Below are 18,850 nucleotides of genomic sequence, written 5' to 3'. Positions count from 1 at the left end.
TTCTGCAATCACATTTGACTTTATTGAGTTGATTTGGTAAGCTAATTTGTGCTAGTTTTATTGAAACAGTTATTTAAAATGTCATCACTGATTTTACCGAAAGGATTGAAAGGCCAGACTGAGCTGGCTTTCCCAGTGCACCGATAAGTATGCTGGTTTCTACAAAGTATTTAGTAAAGACATTAAGTGTCTTGTAGGATTGAAGGATTTCTTAAAGCATGGTGCCACTGAGAAGCACAGAAGTTCTCGTTCTCGGAGATGACCAACACGAGGTACCCATTAGTTATCTGCGAAGCCATCCGTTCAGTTTTAATACTGACGAATCGACGGATCTGTCGAAGAAATAGTCACTTAAGGTATCCGTAGACTGCTTGTCCGGAGGTCAAATAATTGACACTTTTTGACAGATAAAGTTGGTTTGAAATTTGTACAAACACTATTTTGTTTGCGACTCTTCAATCATCAACAGTGGCAAATAATGTCAAACATCGAACATGGATAAAAATCGACTGAAATATTTAAGGTAACCTGACCATGTACCGACAGGTTCGAAAATCAGCTCAAAAAATATGTTGGGTATTGAAGTTCTGCCTTATGCTCTTCGTATGCGTGTAAACATATTCCAGATGAAGTTGAACAAACCAATAGCTGTCTTAGCTACATTCCCTTGCGAACTAGTTAGTGTGATGAGATTCAGGAAATTCTTGATTCAAAACCCTTGAAATTGCCGCATCCATGCGCGACTAAATGGCAGTGGTGCGAAGAGTGCTTGACAGACATGAACCACTCCGAATCTACTTTGGATTTGTGAAACATATTAATCGTGTTGAGAACTTCAAAGTGGCAGACTAACATTTATTTGACATTTTTGTCATACATACTCAAAGTGATTAACAACATGAGCAAGCTATTTTAAAGCGAGAGTCCTACCGATTCTTCATTCGAGCATTACACGACTTTTACGCACAGTATTGGATATTTTTTCACAAATGAGTTCATGCAAACGCTAAAAGATCTGAATAAAGTTGCGTTTGATCAATAAAGTTGCGAGAGCTTAGAATGTGTTGTGGTTGGGACAACGGCTGAACAACTCATTAGGGAGTACGTAAACGATGGAAAAATATCTGTTGATCGGCTCAACGAATTTAAGGCTAATGTAATGTATCAACTTCGATTTCAACTACTCTGACCATGCTGGACTAGTCCAATGTCATCAGAAAAAAACACTAAATCATTCAACCGCTTATTGAAAATTTTCTTTGTCTAGTTCCCAGAGAAATCATTCAGCCAATTGATGCGAAATTCAGAGAGCTGCGCAATGTTGATTTTTCAGGCTATTCTCCAGATGAACCAATGTAGTCATATTTTGGGGTAAAGTTCTAGCCACAACTATTCGTGGTGGTGAAATGGCATACCCTCAATTAAGAAAATTTATCCCAAAAATTTACTGAACACCGAAGAAAGTGTAAGTTGTAAGCTTATTTTATTGTGTCTTTGGTTATAGAAAAATTAAAAAAATATCTCTAGTGCAGCGAAAAAAAAATTTTCACATACTTACAAAGAAAAACATAAAATTTGAATTTTTCATCAAATACACCATTTTTACTTGAAAAAACTGCATAGCAAACTGCATAGAATAGAATAGAACTTCTCAGGCTCAATGCGCCGACCTTATTTCAAAACATATTGCACTCGACTGAGTGTTGAATACACAACATGCGATTTTGTTTAAATAATAAATGGAATGAAATTTTCTTCCAAATATTTTTAGTAGTAGCTATATAAAGTCTAAAAATCGCTGTATAATAATGGAATTGCTCTAACCGATTTTGTTTTTATGTTTATCAACTAACCGTAATTTTTGAATCGTGAGTACACAACCAAGAGCCAAGAGCCTTGCAGTAGTGATTTTCGGTTTCATCAGTAAAAAATATTTTTGACGCCGAAAATCACTTCCGCAAGGCTCTTGACTCTTTTTCTAATTTCGACAAGCAATGACAACGGATTAAGAAACAGTTTACGATCTTTGCAAAATGAACAAATTTTGTTGATTCTATAATTTCGCCAATGTCACTCACTAATAATTTTCCATTTTCCCATTTATTTACAGGTAATGCATTCAACTGGTCACTATTTAAGCTAGTTGGTATGTATATATTACGCGAGTGGGATGGATGTTTACACATCCATATCTGTAATATACGAGACACGCATTACTGCCTTTACAAAAATATTGTTTTCTAATAGAAGCTTCGACCAAATACCCGCATGTGTACTCGCCCGCCGTGTGCCAGAAACCATGCGGAAACAATTAGACACGCGAAGGCACTTGCACTGTGATTTATCACTCAACAGATCGTGATACATCTGTCCAAACGGCATGATTCACATTGATCAAATAAACACTTCCTCACCGCACCGCGGTCTGTTCGTGTGGAACAAATTCTATCACCGGAGGCAAGGTCGATCCGTGGCTGCAATCGGCTGCTCAAGCATCCATATCCTATCGATTGTTAGTGATGGTGGTTACGGTCATGATGCTCCCGCGTAAGGTGTCTCCGCCGACAAGCGCTAATGTGGGTATATAGTAGAAGCAAATATATGTGCAGTTATTACAACAAGCCTCTGGGGAAAAAAGAATCAATCCGTGTATTACCAACGCGATGCGGTGAAGTTTTTATCGACTGTAGGCAAGCTGAACGTCCTTCAACGTTCACGACTCCTTCAGGTATCGCATGTTTAGCGGAAAAGCGTGCGACAAATGGGCAAATTACTATCAATTGCAGAAAAAGCCAATTTGTTGTCTCAGTGTGAGTCTGGTTAGCAGTAATAATGATAGTTATTATCACCGTCGACCGGTGATGGAGAGATAATAAGAATCTGGTTAGAAGTAGTCGGTATAATCACACCTCGTAAATAATGAACTGCGATTTGCTGCGCTGATGTGATCGGAAATCACTTTGGCAGATCAAGCATGAGATCTTTTTGGAGGTCCACATTGCTGAAAAAAACACCCATTATTCATTCATTTTCCCACATTCTTTACCCTACGGACAGGGCCGTAAAACGCAGCTTCAAATCACCCCTTAAACATATCAATCAACCATCAATGGGGCGAGCCCGGTAAGCTGGCCGAGATGATCCGTTCCAATCCTAGGGCAACTTGGTGCGAATAGCGGCAGTACTGCCCGGGGTGGGTTGGTTCAGACATAAATATGACATAATTATAGACGGCAGGCGCGGATTTGATTTGAGAAACGTGACTTACACCTTCTCAGTCTATGCACTGTGGACGGAGACTGCGTTGGGGCGGGGCCGTGGAGGGCGCTGGTTCTGTATTTTGGCCCACGTCAAACATATGCTGCTGAATCTTTTCACTGCGGGTCTTGTGAACTCATGAATGGATCCGGCGAAACGTGTGTCTAAGAGCTACGGCACTTAGTCTCGCTCGTATTGATGCGTGTATCTGCCACGGATGCTCGGCGAATGTGGGAGAAGTTCGGTGCAGATTTTAATGACATTTGCCTATTCTGGAGAGCGATCGGAGCGCACGGATTGATGGGTTAATAATATGCCAGCGCGTTGGAGGTGTGCTGATTCGCGGAAATTTTGTGGAGGATTCACGGCTCACACAAATCTGCGGACTCAGGTAGAGCGTGTTGAGTGTTGGATGGTGTTACCGTTGAATACGAAGGTGAACCGATTACAATGTACAAGCGGGGGAATTGAAGATAATTCGCTCTTCTCGCAGTGTCAGTAACAGATGTTGGGAATTTTGTGATATTTGGTGAGTTTAGCAATTCAATTTGTATATCTTCGGGTCGGATCTGCAATTCACGTGATGAAACGAATAGCCCGAATTCTTCACAATAATTAAACTTTCAAGTTTCGAGTGCATGCTTATTTCCGCGCGTTGTTAATCAATGGAACCTTCAAGACTATCAACATTATTTAGTATGTGTGTTCGAGAAAAATCAATGGTTCAAATAAATACAGTAATGTCAAGAAATAAATACACGCTTCACGGGTTCGGTTTATTTTTTTCCCACAAAACTACACCCAAATTACCGTGGTCAGAAAACATTTAATTTTCGGCAAAAACCATGCCATTTCGTGCCTTGAAGCGTCAAATTGGCAAATAAAATCATGTGGCCCCCACCGCTTTAAAATGTTTTTATGTATGGAAGCACGCATCTCTTTTTTTTTTTCTTTTTTCATCTTTTTTGGGATTGCATCCAAAAAAAAGACCAAACGACATCAGCGAGGATCGAAACAAGGCCGACTGGAATGCAAAGCTGTTTTACACGACCACGCTATCCACATAGCTAATGATGCTGTTGAGTAAATGCGTGATAATATGGCACCTGATTATAAAATGAGGTTGAAAAGTGTTTTCTATGAGTAGAAAGAAGAACATGAAGAAGAGCAATATCTATCTCGGTCTGGGTCCTGTATGTGGCAAAGTATGCGGAAAGTTTATTTGTCTTTTGTTTCGCTCGCTCGTATTAATCTTATATTGCTGTACCATATATATTATACAAATGCTTACCAGTATTTGTGAGTCATGACATTTTCTGTTATGTTTACACTCATTTAATGTAATAAATCGGGATGACATAACATGAGCTAAAAATCAGTTTTGGGTGTACGTTGTGGAACCACTTATATAAGCTGCCTTCCTTTTTTCCTCATCTGTTTTATTTTTTATTTTTATTTATGTTCATTAGCACTTCAGCTGTGACAGAGCCGGATTTTTTCGTGTAATTTTTTTATCTCATCGATAACATGTGGTAAGCTACAATGTCGCATTTTCGGCGTAAGAGTATTCCTATTATGCCACTGTTTACAGTTGGACCGTATGGCGGTCCTTGGGCATGGTACAAAATTCTTTGAAGCATTATTTAAGGTAGTGAACAGAGGAAGAAAGCGTGTGACACCTTCACGAGAGAATAAACACATAAAAAAATTCGTCTATAAATCCGATCCAATCTGCAGATGAATATTATTGCTTGAATCATCTAGTTAACCAAGCTAATATCCATAGTGCGGTTAAAATAAATGGATCAACTTTTTCGGGACGGGAAACAGTTAGGAAGATGATAGAAAATTACTTGGTGTGATACTTCTACCCACTGTTTCTTCAAAGCCTGCTCGTTCTCTAACACTTTAGGTGTTTTACGAAGTCTGGCCTTCGTGATGGCCCAACTCTTCTCAATCGGGCGAAGTTCTAGTGAGTTTTGATAGGTAGAATTTTCTAGAACAAAAAAATATGCTATCTCTGAGCACCAGTAGGGTGCCAAAACTGGCCAAAACAACATCTCGCCTCCGTGAGACTACAGGAAGGACAGCAAGCACTTCTGATGTCACTCCTCCCGGTAGATGGTACCCTCCATGATGTACGGCTGGTGCATCTTTTCGCAACCACAGATGACCTTCCGAACCAAAAATTTCTTTGCTAATTTTTCCATCTTCTTTTTTTCCTACCTCCTCAGGAACGGCCAATCGTGATGTGGTAACGTAAAACTCGTATCCTGGCAACTGGTTTTCGTTAGCCTTGATGTAAAAGTCGTTGTCTAACACGACCTCGATTATCACCTCTGTTTCGTCATCGTCGGTATAACTTACTAGCGCAGGTTTGGCTTCCGATTCTGTGTCTTTCGGACCTTGTACTCGCGCAGGCCAACACGTTTCATTGTTTTTTATTTTTGACAAACCACATGAAAACATCCGCCTTCTTCGACGCATTTCGAATCGAAAAATTCAGCCGACGCTTGAGCAGGCATAACACTCCTCTAATTTACTTGAAACTTTGAAAAATCGGCTGAACATATCAATATGAAACGTTCACAGATGTTCAGGGAATACACTAAGCTGAAAATTTGCCTGCAAACATTAGAACTTCCTGCTATGTTTGCAAAATTACAGTGGATTTTGTGAAGCACTAAAAAAATCCTGGTTTTGGCACTTTTTTGAAATCGATGCAAAAATTTTAAATAATTTTTTTTCGTCAAAGTAAAAAATTATCCTTGTGCAGAATTTATTGGAGTTTACAAAACTGCCTCTCGATTTGCGGTGCGATGTTTTTTCATTGAATTATACATCATCAAAGACAAAGGGATAATTTTTCATTTAAACTGATATATCTCTTTGTGGGAAGGTTTTACAGGAACGTTCTAGGAACCTCGTTTATAAGGTCAATTGGATTTGCTATTGAGTTGGTTAGCAAAAATTGTGTTAGTCCAAAATATTCTTGAAAAAACAAAAGAAAATCGGTTTTTAAATTTTTCCCGATATTGTTACCCAATATACCTATTCAAACCAAGATAAAAATATGTCCGTAAAATATTCTAATACCTGAAAGTTGTAGCTTCAAAATGAGACGCATCTCATCGATATGCGTTGATTTTTCACGAAGTTGCAGCATGTCAAAAATCACTTCGCGCTCTGTTCCTCTATTTTTTTTGTCGAGTGTATATACCAGGAATTTGTGTTTGAAGAAAATACTTTATCTATCATCTATATTTATATTGTTCCCTTCAAAATAGGCCCTTCTGAAGCTGTCACGGGTTCCACGAAGGGATACTTTGAGTTTCGGAAATAGGAAAAAGTCACACGGGGCCACATCGCCAGTAATTATTCGTTGGGTGAACATGTGATCTGATCCTTCAAGCATATCTTCAGCCACTTGATTGTGATGAAATTTTTGGAAAAAATTACCTCTTTCGGCATTAATCGATGATTTATCTAAATCGGTACAGTAGTTAAAAATTATGAATTTTTGGGAAAAGTAAATTTGGAAAAATTGTTGAAAAATGTTTTTTTCGGACCACCGAAAAATCATAACTCAAAAACGAAACAAAAACACATTTCCGATTTTTGGATATGTTATGTAAAAAATTCAAATTCATCAAATTTCAAGAAAAACACAAAACAATATAGCGACCCTGGTCTCGAAACAATGTAAGCTATAAAAAAACAAATATAATCAAAAATTATGAGAACAAAATCCAGTTTTTTCGCAGGTGAAATATTTTTTCGAAGAATAATAACTGATTAGCTTCAGTTTTATATGTCGACTATCTGAATCGGTCCAGTAGTTCAAAAGTAATGAGTTTTTGAAATAAGTCATTTTTGGAAAAGTTGATTTTTCAGACCACCCTAAAATGGAAATGGGCACCCTCATAAAAAAATAAAAAAATACAGGTCTAATATTTTGCGGTAAGGAACAAAACTAGAAACTTTCGGGAAAATCTGAGAATCACTATAGAGGAGCTGGTACAAATTCGGTACCCCATTTTGTTTTTTGGACTTAGCTCTTGGCCAATGCTCGGAATTTCTTCATATTACGTCAGCTTATGAAGGGATCTATTGCGGACATTTCCCCGCAAACCGATTTCAAAAATCTTGATTTGGCTCGCAGCTTTGAGCATAGAAGTGAAACAACTCAAATTCGAGTACCCGAGATGCCTGGGTATAAATTTGGCACCCCATTTTTTTATTTCTTCAAATTAAAAGAATCGTCCTGAAATCACTGAAAAGTGTATTTTTTGACATTTTCATACCAAATAGAAATGAAGTACACTATCTTACGTAAACTCAAATAATTTGAAACAGAAATGCCAGCAAAGAATCAATTTTCTCCAAACAATTACCGGAACATGGTGGGGTGCCCATCCAGGAGACCTCATTCAGTTGTACAAAACAACGATATTATCAGTGTTAGAATATGGCAGTTTTTGCTTCCGATCAGCTGCAAGGATTCATATTCTCAACCTGGAGAGAATACAGTATCGTTGCTTGCGTATAGCCATGGGGTGTTTGCATTCGACACATACGATGAGTCTCGAAGTTTTGGCAGGAGTACCCCCGCTTACTCTTCGGTTCACAGAATTATCCTACAGATTTCTCATCCGTTGCAAGATCATGAATCCATTGGTAATTGATAACTTCGAAAATCTACTCCAACTGACTCCTCAGTCAAGTTTTATGTCTTTATACCATGAGTACCTTACCCACGACGTGCACCCTTCACCAGGCATCTCCAACCAAGTTTGCTTCCCATACTTTTGCAATTCCTCTGTCATTTTTGATCTGTCCATGCGACAAAAAATCCATGGAATACCAGATCACCTACGCTCCAATGTTATTCCGTCGATATTTTCGGAAAAATATGGGAAAGTTGGATCTGATAAAATGTTCTTTACTGACGGTTCATGCATAAACGGGTCCACTGGCTTCGGCATCTTTAATGAAAATTCCAGTGCCTCTTTCAAACTCAAAGATCCTTGTTCCGTGTATGTCGCTGAACTGGGTGCGATATATTACGCATTAGGGATCATTGAAACATTGCCCATCGACCACTATTTTATTTTTTCAGACAGTCTCAGCTCAATAGAGGCAATCCGCTCAATGAAAGTTGATAAACGCTCATCTTATTTCCTAACAAGAATAAGACAACTATTGAGTGTTTTGGTCGAAAAATTATTCAAGATTACCTTAGCATGGGTTCCCTCTCATTGCTCGATTCCGGGGAGCACAAGGCAGACAATCGGATATCCCCGTCCGGGATATCTTAGGTAGCCGGGATCCTGATCTTCTGCTTCATCTATACCTGTTCCTCAGAAACGCCGATGTCAACGTTTAATGATGTTTCCTTCGTTGTGTCCCCGTTTCATATCCCTCCTATCCGATCGATAAACTTTTACTTAGTCGCGGCAATACATACACACACTCTTTACAGATGCACGGGCCGAAGGTTGTGCAGTCCACTGATGATTCAACAAGAGCCAAAGGTTGTACCGCTCATGACAACTCTACACGAGCTGATGATTGCGCCGGCTAGTGACCATTCTATCCTGGATTCCTCGAGTCGAGAAAGACGCACCACGCTAGATATGGGGTACAGACTAGGGGGGCGTTGCGGATTAATGGTCAGCTGCATCCCAATAGGAAGTATCCCGTGTCGGGCACACGTACAGAGCATCGAAGACTGCGACATACCAATTATGAGAACACTTGTAATACTAACCTCGAGTCAACCGCGAGTAATCGGGTTACATATTACTAACATAGTCTAAGCAAACATTGTCAAAATATTGAACTCCCGGCCCCGTTAGGCTGACGCCATATGAGCCTTAATAAATTATATTTTTTGGATAAAAAAAAAAAAAAAAACTCAAAAATAACTTAACTCTTGATCCAAATCAGGTTTAATATTTAAAATCGGCTCACTATTCGAATGTCGAAAGACGCACATGAAAATTTTTCGAGATTTCAAAAACAACAAAACTTGAATTTTTTTTAAACCCAGATATTTTGGGTTTTTGGCATCTGACGTTTGTTACTGCATTACTAGAACACTTTTTTTATTCACCAGAGTGCGCTCATTACCGCCGGAGATCCGGGTACGTACCAAATTACTCACGGAGTACCGAATTTGTACCAGTTCCTCTATCGGTGTGGCATGGAATGGCTGCATTTGAATATGATGAATGTATTGTGTCGAACGAAAACAAAATCAGTCTCCGATTCATTTTCCCTGTATATAATCGAAGAAAAAAAAATTCATACACATATTTTTTTTGGTTTTATGAATATAAAAGAAGATTTAATTTTTGATTCATCCCCTTGATGTCAGAAAACACCTTTCTCATTTGAAAAAAAAAATTAACCATAATCTCTCAGGATATGATAGACAATCATATTTGATGAAAAAATGCTCCTTCACATATTGTCGAATTTCAACAATAACAGAGTAGTTGTGTTTGTTAGCTCCCATTTTATTTTACGCATTTTTGCACTACGTGTTACCGCACCAAATATCGTATGCTGCATGACGCGGGAAACCAATCTCAATCACGCAACGCATTAAAATTTGCTTTCTCTATTCGTACTGAACCCGGAAATAAATCTGAAATAAAAGATCTTTAAATGCGACTCAAATACTTGAAATAAAAATGTCTGTATCTGAAATCTGGAACTTGTAATCCTAAGCTTCACTATCATATAAGAAAATCATGAATCGCCTGCTTTGATGGGAGAGCAGTTTTTAGTGCCCCCTTAATTATGTGTTTGCGTCACACTCTCAGAGTAATGCGAGAATCGTTAGAATGAAAGAAACAAAAAAATCACTCTCCACAAACCTGGTGTTTCTCTCTGAAAACGAACCAAAGCATCGTCGGGTGTCAATTGAGTCATACTGACCGGGAGTCAATTGATAGGCAAAAATGTAAATCTCAAATAACGACATGACGAGCGGCTTGAATGAAGGTGCTGTTATTAAATTGAATGGACGGGATACAGTGAGAGAGATCCGTAAGAATGAAACATACCCATTCGTCAAATCAGCAATTGCAATTGCAGTTGAGGGTCTCAGAATGCAAGGGGTGTAAGTGACTTGATCGATTTCTGTTCATCAACTTTTTATTTAGTTAATAACTCAACTGCAAAAACGTTCCAATTTAAGTTTGCTATAGAATCCGATAAATGAGGTTCTGATCTATCTTCCACATTGTCAAATACAGCTGGGAATGTATTTGCAGCTAAGTTATGACCAAAAGAGAGAGTCGATGTAGAGAAATCGATCAAATCACTTACACCCCTTTCATTCTAAGCCCCTCAGTTATAATTGCAATAACAATTGCAGTTTCACAACGAAGTTTTCGTTCGGCTCCATTGTTGACGTTAGTCAGAAACAAACAAAATCACTTATTGATCTTCAGCGATGACACTTCGTTCACTTGCACATGCACATTCTGTCAAACCTCAATGTAACCACTGTAATTATTCTAAAATGTAGCAATTTGTCAGAATCAACCGTGGGAACTCAAACTGCCCAAGATATTTTCGAATTAATTTGTCCACCTCGATTCAAGGCAATACTTACGATTCATAACTTACCTTTCGTGTGCGGCTTGGAAAATTGCCCCGAACAGAAAGTACTCCATACCGCTGTGCTATCGACTCATTCATATTTATGAATTATCCAGCAACTGTGGACCACCATGATTACTTGCCCAACGGACTTGTGATTCTCTTCCGCGGTCTCAATTTCGCACGCTCACCCGGTGTCTTGTCTCTGCGTGGTCACAGCGCGCGCAGTCATCATTTCTACAAATTAATACCCCTGTTTGAGTCGTTCAGTTCTGTAATTGAGGAGAATTAAAAACGGAAATTTATCGACACCGACCGCGCTCGCGGTCTGTTGCTATTGCGCCGGGGTTCGGTTGGACTTGGCGGGGATGATGGCGGTGGTCTGTGGTGATTTATAAACCACGAGTTCACGCCAGGGCTGTGATTTATCGGCCGGGAAAAGGATTACAGACAGCTTGACGGAACAAGTGTGTTGGGTTTTATTTATTCGCAGTCTTATTCGGTGGGCTTACTTTGTCGAACTGGACTGCGCGCCTGCCTGCTCTTGGCTTGGAGTTCTGGGCAGCATCTTCTTGAGGAAGCTGATGGGAGCCTCAAAAGATTTGCTGCTCAGGAGGGACGAGGTCGGCTTCGGTTGGGCCTGGCTGAGATCCCTAATTGCTTTGTCGTGATACTGCCGGAGGTAGTTGAACTTGTGACCGACGGTGGGTGGTCGAATAGCGAGTCGAATCATCAAAGCGTCCTTCTTAACGTAATCCCCTTGAGAGAAGTCCTCCCGGGCGACGAAATTTTTCCAACCAAAGGGCATCCATGGTTGGAAGTTGTGTTCCAGAGATTTCTTTATGGTTTTCTTAGACATCTCACTAATTAGGCTCACCGAGAACTCGTATCTATCAGAACAGTAGGAAACGATTAGGATAAAGAGTGAATGTGAACTCGACAGTCGACAGAACTCACATATTCGGAATTCCTTCCACGAGCTCGAGGAATATACAAATGAACATCCCCTTAACATCGCCATTACCTCCCGGAAAAATCTGCAGTCTCCACGAGCCACCCAAATCATCTCGAATGGTATCGGAATACAAGCAGCCAAATGTGTTCACTGCATCTGCAACATTCCTTATGCAGCACACTTCGTTGATGCAATCCACCGAGCATTCCCTACAAATGAAATATCCCACATGAAAAAATATATCCTCAGTTGACGCACGTTAATACACACTCCCGAAGGGTGGAATTGTCCCGCTCCAACTTCTCGTTGTACTTCCGGAGGCAGTTATATTTCTCGATCAAATGCGGCGGACGTACGGAAAAGCGAATTTCGAAGGAATCGTTCTCAAGGAAAATATCTTCCAGCGCCTTCCGGTCAATGAAGTGGTTCTGACCCCAGCCCTTGCGCAGCTGGAACTGGTCTTCATCCTCGTACGAGTGTGGCTGGGAGCGATGTGGAAGCTCGATAGTGTAACGGTATCTGGGGGAGATAGGGATGAAGATTCGTGATGAGCCATGCGCCTCCATGTGTGTCGCTAGATGATGTGGAACGAATGGCACAAATGATAAATGCACTGTAGAGTGCCAATGAAAATGGTCATCTCAAATTTTCAAACGGGACTTTCTTTAAAATATTGATTCCCACGAAAAACTACCCTATGTAAAATTACAGCTCAATCGGACTTTTAGGGGTCGCATAGCCGTCGAAGTTTGAGTTTTTTGAAAATTGAAAAATCAGGGGAGTACGTGGAATCGTGGTTCTAAACAAAAATTCTGATGCCAAATGTCTTCAAATTGCATGAAACGCCGAGATCTACTATCACCTCAAAAGTTTTGTTGTCAAAAATCGACTCTCTGGGAATCTGGGTTTTTTTTCGGAATACCAGGCAAAACGTATGGATTAGGGTGCCAATAAAAATGGTCATCTCGATTTTGCATACAGGACTTCCTGCGAAATGTTGATTTGCATGATGAAATACCCTATGCAAATTATTAACCCAATCGAACTTAATTTACTATTGTTGCAAACGTCAAAATTTGAGTTTCTTGAAAACCGAAAACTGAAAATAATTTGGCATCAATTCATAAAATCCAGAAAGTCATGGCATGTTTTGATGAATAAGGGCTTCAAATTCTGGACTGGTTTAATAGATCAAAACCCTATCAAGAACTTACGAGAAGTGATCGTACGAATAGTACAAGCAGCTTACAAGCAGTATGAGTGATTTGAAGAGCTTAAACGAGCAGTATCCTCTGCGTAAAACGAGATACACACTACAACATGGCGCGACTTGGTCAAAACCACCCCGAATGGTTTATTTGATCTAATTGATAAAAAGATCTAAAGATGACCTACGAATTAGAAATTTATTGTAATTCATGTGAAATTGACGTTAATTTTGTAAAGGAGTGAAAGTTTTTCCATCTGGATCTATAGTTATAAAACACTGGAATTTTGGTTTTTTGATTCTTTCGCACCTGAACACAACAATAAAGTTCAAATGGCCAGTTTTTTAAATGAAGATAGTTATTATATCCTACTTCAATTCAACCGACTTCTTACATATCTCTGGAAACTCAGAAAAAATGAGTGGTTCTATAGTTGTGAAACGCAGTGTAGTAAATGAAGTCAGGTTGAGCTGATATTTTGCGTAGGGTCACAGGAATCAACAATTTTTAGGAAGTTCCGTTTGACATCACCGCGGGATTGATTCTTCAAGCTTAGCTGTAGTTTCTGGTGCAGTTGTGTTGCACTCAGTTGCAATTATTTTTCGAAGTTGTTGAAGGCTTGTTGGATTATTTTCTTGAACCTCAGCTTTTTAAATAGACCACAATTGTTCTATTGGGTCAGGAGATTTTACTTGTCACTTTGATTGTGCTGGTGATTTGAATCCTTGAATTAATTCGATACCAGCTTCGAGGTATGCTTGGATCTTCATCTTGTTGGAATATGTACCAACGATCAAGCTTTAGGTACTAAGCATACCGTTTTGTCTCAAATTCTGAACACTTAAGATTTGTTGACCATTAAACAGTGTCTCATTACTCAAAATGGTACTTCTTCGCGAATTTAATGTGACATTTGGATACAATAGAGCCTTTTCCTTCATTTGTCCACCATAAAATTGATTCACAAATGCATATTCATTGTGAACAACTAAAAAATATGTTTGATTACATTTGTCTCAAGTTCCAAACAGCAAGAATGCTATTATTTAAAAAAAAAATCATAACTTTTGAGCTACTAGATCGATTCAGATGATCGACATATCGAATAAAAACCAATTAGCTATCGTTTTTTTGTAAAAAAAATATTATGCTCACAAAAATTTGGAATTTTGTGATTCGAAACTTGATTCAAATTAAGAATTTGCTAGCGCAAACATTTTATCGCTAGTTTTGACCGTCACTTTTTTGCAAATGCTTATTATTATAAATTATTGGCAGTATCGATACCTGTAAATGAAGTTAAAATGAAGCCTATACCATAAAGAATATCAGGGTTTTCATCGTTTAATTATTTATAAAATTAAAGTTCAGTAAATTTACATCTAAAAATTAAGTGTTCGGAATTCGGAATATGAGACAAAACGACATTTGGGTGTATTCGGGTGGATGAAATGTTTTTCCATTCGCTTCAGGTTTCCACGGCACAATTCCTTAAGGTAAGGATAATTTGAAGCGCACTTGATTAGAAAATGAATACTAAAAAAAATTAAAACAACTACGAATAGCCAAAAAAGTATTCCAGTTTTCAAACAGAAACAGAACTTGTGTAAATTAAGAACAGGAGTGGATAAACTTTTATTTACATGCACTGCATGTCGTAAAAAGAAAATAATGTATTTGACAGCATCAGAAGTCGAGGCCAACTTATCCAATGAGAAATGCAATAAACATCCAGTGAACTTGTGTGCCAGGTATACAAGTTGAAATTATCCGGTTAATGTTTCAGTTGTTTCTAGCAGGGTTGTATCAATTTCTTTATTTTGACATATATGTATTTTTTCCATTTGACATTAAACATCAAAAATATGTTAGTGTCATTCTGCCTTAAACTAAAGAATCTTGATGTTTCAGCATGTAAGAAATATCGAGTTATGTTCCGAATTCCGCGCCATTCGCAACTTTTGTTTTTTTTTTTTTCATTTGAAAAAATAAGTGATCGGAGCACATTGTTTGATTCTTATAACGCTATTTCGAGAACCCCAAGCGCAAAAGCTCATGACTTTCATCTGGGCCATCCACTGCAAAGGCATATCGTTTCGGCTAAAAGACGATGCTCTGTGTGTGGTCTAACCAGGAGAATACACCGGCACACACCACCGAAGCTGCAATAAAACCCTTAACTGGGAAACGTTATCTCACCCGCCGTATTCTCCAGTCCTTGCCCTGTAGATTACACCATTTTTGCTTCAATGGGACAGCCACTTGCAGAGCAGCACTTCGTCAAATATAAATATGTCGAGAATTGATCGGCGAATGGTTTTTGTCAAAACAAAAAGCAGTTTTATTGGAAACGAATTCACAATTTGCCTGAAAGATGAGCAAAATGTGTAGAATCTAACGAGAATTACTTCGAATAAAAATATTGTGAGGTTCTCCTGAAAATTATAAGTTATCTTCATCGAAAAAAAAACTATAAATTTCAACTCGCACATCTGATATTTGCTCATCGACGTAATTCGTATATGATTCGTTGATGTGTTGATGTTTCACTGATGTGCAGAAGCGAAACAGAAAAAAAAATGCTAAGAGGAATAAATATTGAGGTTCTGCCTTCATTTGCGCTTTTAATTCTAGTCTCTCTTCGGCCAACGAGCAGCGAACAACATTTGTTGAGACAAAAGCCGAGATTACACTGTGGCAACACTGAACGACAAGTACGGCTTGGTTGGCTGTCGGATAAAAAACCGACATTTTTTGATCGAGAGCTCGCGAAAGCACATGAAGCATAAACCGAAGTTTGAACTCGTGTTTATTTTCAGCCATCCGTGAACAAAAAAAAAGATTCGTAGCGGATTGAATGAAATAATTCCGTCGTCCTACGTCAACGGTGCGGTCGATTCTCGAACATCACCCTCTATGATATTATTTAATTTTGTACATAAGATGGTGATTACTGAAAATTACAAATACTAATTTTATTAACCAATTTTATTTGAACTGATTTTTCATTAGAACATATCCAAAACTTTTTTTTTTCAAAAATAAAAATCTCTCTTTTCATTTGGCTCACTGTAAAGTATGATTCAGTTAGCATCAGGAATCACTGTTCAGTTTATAGCAGCGGTCGTAGTAGGCGTATCTGAAATATTTTGACAGCAAATTCCGTCCAATCGGAAAATATTGGGCAATTGTCAAGCGGAAATCGAAGAAGGGTGCCAAAGTGACTTGGGTTGCAGCAGACATGAAGAGATCGGGAAATAAAAAGGTCGCTGAAGTTGACCAACAGAGAGTCTGAATTTTGATAGGGAGTATCCGAAGAAAAGTACTTACGTTCAACAAGACTTTAACGGAATATTTTTTTCAATATTTTATTCCGCGTTTTTTTGCATTTTAATATAAAATCATTTTCGTACCATTAATCAATCTCGAGATACAACTGGTTTTGTGATTCCGGATTCTAAATGAATTTTCAATTCTATTTATGGTAGTGTACATAATGCTTTTATTATGTAAGATCAATCCTAAGACAGAACTGATTTCGTAGTTCTGAAATTTAGAGGCTGAGTATATAATTCAAAATATATAATTAACGCAACCATTCCAATAGTTTTATGTGATAAATATGAGGTTTGATATTCGTCAAACTTCTAAAATCTGAAACATGAATGTACGGATCAGATTGTGATTGATCGATCGTTATAGCTGTTGTTCAATTTACCTTCCCTCAACTCCCTCGTACAGCTGCAGGAACACACTGACGCACTTATTTCGCGCGTCGTCAAATCCATTCGGATGGATCTCCAATCGCCACGTATTACCCAAATCATCCCTCACCAGATCGGAATACTGCACCTGGTTTGCTGCGCGAGCCTGGCTGAAATTTCTCACTGTGAATCGCCACGAAACCGGTGCCGGCAGAAGTTTGCAGTAAAACTTGTGCTCCTGCACATTGGGCGCGAGTAGTTCTAGTTTTTTTGTGAGCACCTGACACTGAAGCTCCAACTGCTGCTGTGTATCCGGCGATGTTTCCTTGGTAATTCCTTCCTGGAGCGCATACAGCGAGACTTCCGTTTTGTTCAATTCCTTGGTCAAAATTTCGCTCCAAGCGTCCACTTCGGCAAGCTTACCGTGATACTGCTGATTCACGTCTCGAAATTCTTGCTGCACTAGAATATTAATCGATTTAATCAAACTATCCCGGGATTGCTTCAGTGCCTCTCTCCGATCGGCTAGCGTTTGTGTAATCTGTTCCGAAACCACCGCGAAAGTATCCTGCGCCTTCTGCAAAGCCTCCGCCGCATTCCTACCGGTCACCACCGGTTCCTGTTTGGTGACTAAACTCCTGAGCGTTTCGATTCCGCTGCCCCACCGGAATTTCACAAACTCCGCCAGCTTAACCGTGCCCACACAATTGGGACAGGCATCCTTGCCGGATTTTTGTAACCAATCCCGGATACACCCGTAGCAGAAAAACTTCGAACACTTTGGACACAGATGTGGATCATCCGTTGTCTTCAAACAGATCTGACACTCTAAACTCTCACTCAACTCTTGAAGCAGCTGCTGTTGCTGATGTTGTCTGACTTCTTCCGCCATTTTGCGATCTCAGCATCAGAACAGGGAAATCGTGATCACACAGCCGTTGAAATATAACACATCCAGCGCAGATTAAAACCGGCTGATTACACTGGACTATTTTTCGATTGATAAGGGATAACTTTTATATTTTTAGCTGACACACACCGAATCCATAGAGTGCACCTTTTTCGCATACGATCCTCGGAAAAACTGACTCAGCAGTTAGGCGTTTTCTCTCTTTCTCCTCCTAATTCTCCCTCTCTCTCGGGCTCTATTTTTACTTGCAATGTAAACGTTGAAACGGATCCACGCAAGCGCCGCAGTGAGGATCACATCGTAGAAAGGTTCAAAAATAGCTGGCGGTGGAAAAACTAACGATGCTACATTCGATCAGAGCACGAGCAGCGTACCGGCATGATCAATCCAGGGTCAATGGATTGTTAAAATAAAACATATTAAATGTTTCACAAATACGATGGTTTATTATCAGATCGAACAGCCGACAACCGGTGCCCTTATCTCCGTGCTCATTGACCAGATCGTATGATTAAGGTACAATGAATGAATGAAACAACTAGTTGGACGCAATCATTGTTTCGTATAAAAACGAAGCTCTACCTTCCAATCAAGTGCATTCTGGCTTTAACTTTCCATCAATAACTGAGCTCTTTCTGTTTAAAACCTAACGGAATATGATAGTGAAGATGATCTTCCTATCCCTGGGTGAGTGGTTTTATTTCATTTCTGTGATTGCAAGAATTTATCAAATCTAAATAAATATCTACAGTGGGGTTTTGTACTGCTAATCAGTAAAAATATCGGAATGAACTATGACAGACCGGAGAATTCGGCGCTTGGGAACTTAACCACGAATATGTTTTTAATGTACACTCCACGATCATGGTCGATCTAATCATATGAGAAGCGACCGTACGGTCCCGCTGATGATCACCAGGTGCTTGTTAATTTAGTCCACAGCTATAACATGCCCAGTGATACGGAGATTGGAGTTCGTTCGAGCCATATGAGACAATATGTACAATTTTTGAATCATCCTCCAGCTCGTGTGATTCTTCTCTACTTCCCGCCCCGTCGAACAAATCCAACAGCATCTCAAAAGAACCCGAAAAATGTAGGAGCCGTAACCGGTCGTGATCTCAATGAGCAGAAAGGAAGGGTACCATCAGCCTTTCCCTGACAACTTCGAAATTGCTTTCAGCACACTGGTTCAAAAAAT

The 18,850-nt window shown here is 39.3% G+C and overlaps 2 protein-coding genes across 8 annotated transcripts in view; one reads left to right on the top strand and one right to left on the bottom strand.

Moving 5' to 3' along the window:
• LOC129776108 (A disintegrin and metalloproteinase with thrombospondin motifs 20) overlaps positions 1–18,850 on the top strand; it is a 536,521-nt gene that overhangs the window by 266,964 nt on the left and 250,707 nt on the right. The window lies entirely within an intron of this gene.
• Positions 11,335–17,900, bottom strand: LOC129776110 (E3 ubiquitin-protein ligase TRIM37-like). The gene is made up of 4 exons (XM_055781525.1): positions 16,754–17,900; positions 12,098–12,346; positions 11,830–12,036; positions 11,335–11,762 (listed from the first exon to the last, which is right to left on the bottom strand). Exons 1-4 carry the CDS (start codon positions 17,629–17,631, stop codon positions 11,381–11,383), a joined length of 1,716 nt encoding a protein of 571 aa, XP_055637500.1. The 5' UTR covers positions 17,632–17,900; the 3' UTR covers positions 11,335–11,380.

This window comes from Toxorhynchites rutilus, chromosome 3 (assembly GCF_029784135.1).
Source record: "Toxorhynchites rutilus septentrionalis strain SRP chromosome 3, ASM2978413v1, whole genome shotgun sequence".
Classification (NCBI taxonomy): Eukaryota; Metazoa; Arthropoda; class Insecta; order Diptera; family Culicidae; genus Toxorhynchites; species Toxorhynchites rutilus.
This window is presented reverse-complemented; position numbering and strand designations above follow the sequence as displayed.

Bases quoted from the DNA above. Each gene is read 5' to 3' on its own strand.
- LOC129776110 (XM_055781525.1), bottom strand. From the start codon at position 17,631: ATGGCGGAAGAAGTCAGACAACATCAGCAACAGCAGCTGCTTCAAGAG. The intron at 12,347-16,753 runs GTAAATTGAACA...TATCTCCCCCAG, and splicing joins TACGAGGGAGTTGAGGGAAG to ATACCGTTACACTATCGAGC. The intron at 11,763-11,829 runs GTGAGTTCTGTC...CTGTTCTGATAG, and splicing joins GTGGAAGGAATTCCGAATAT to ATACGAGTTCTCGGTGAGCC.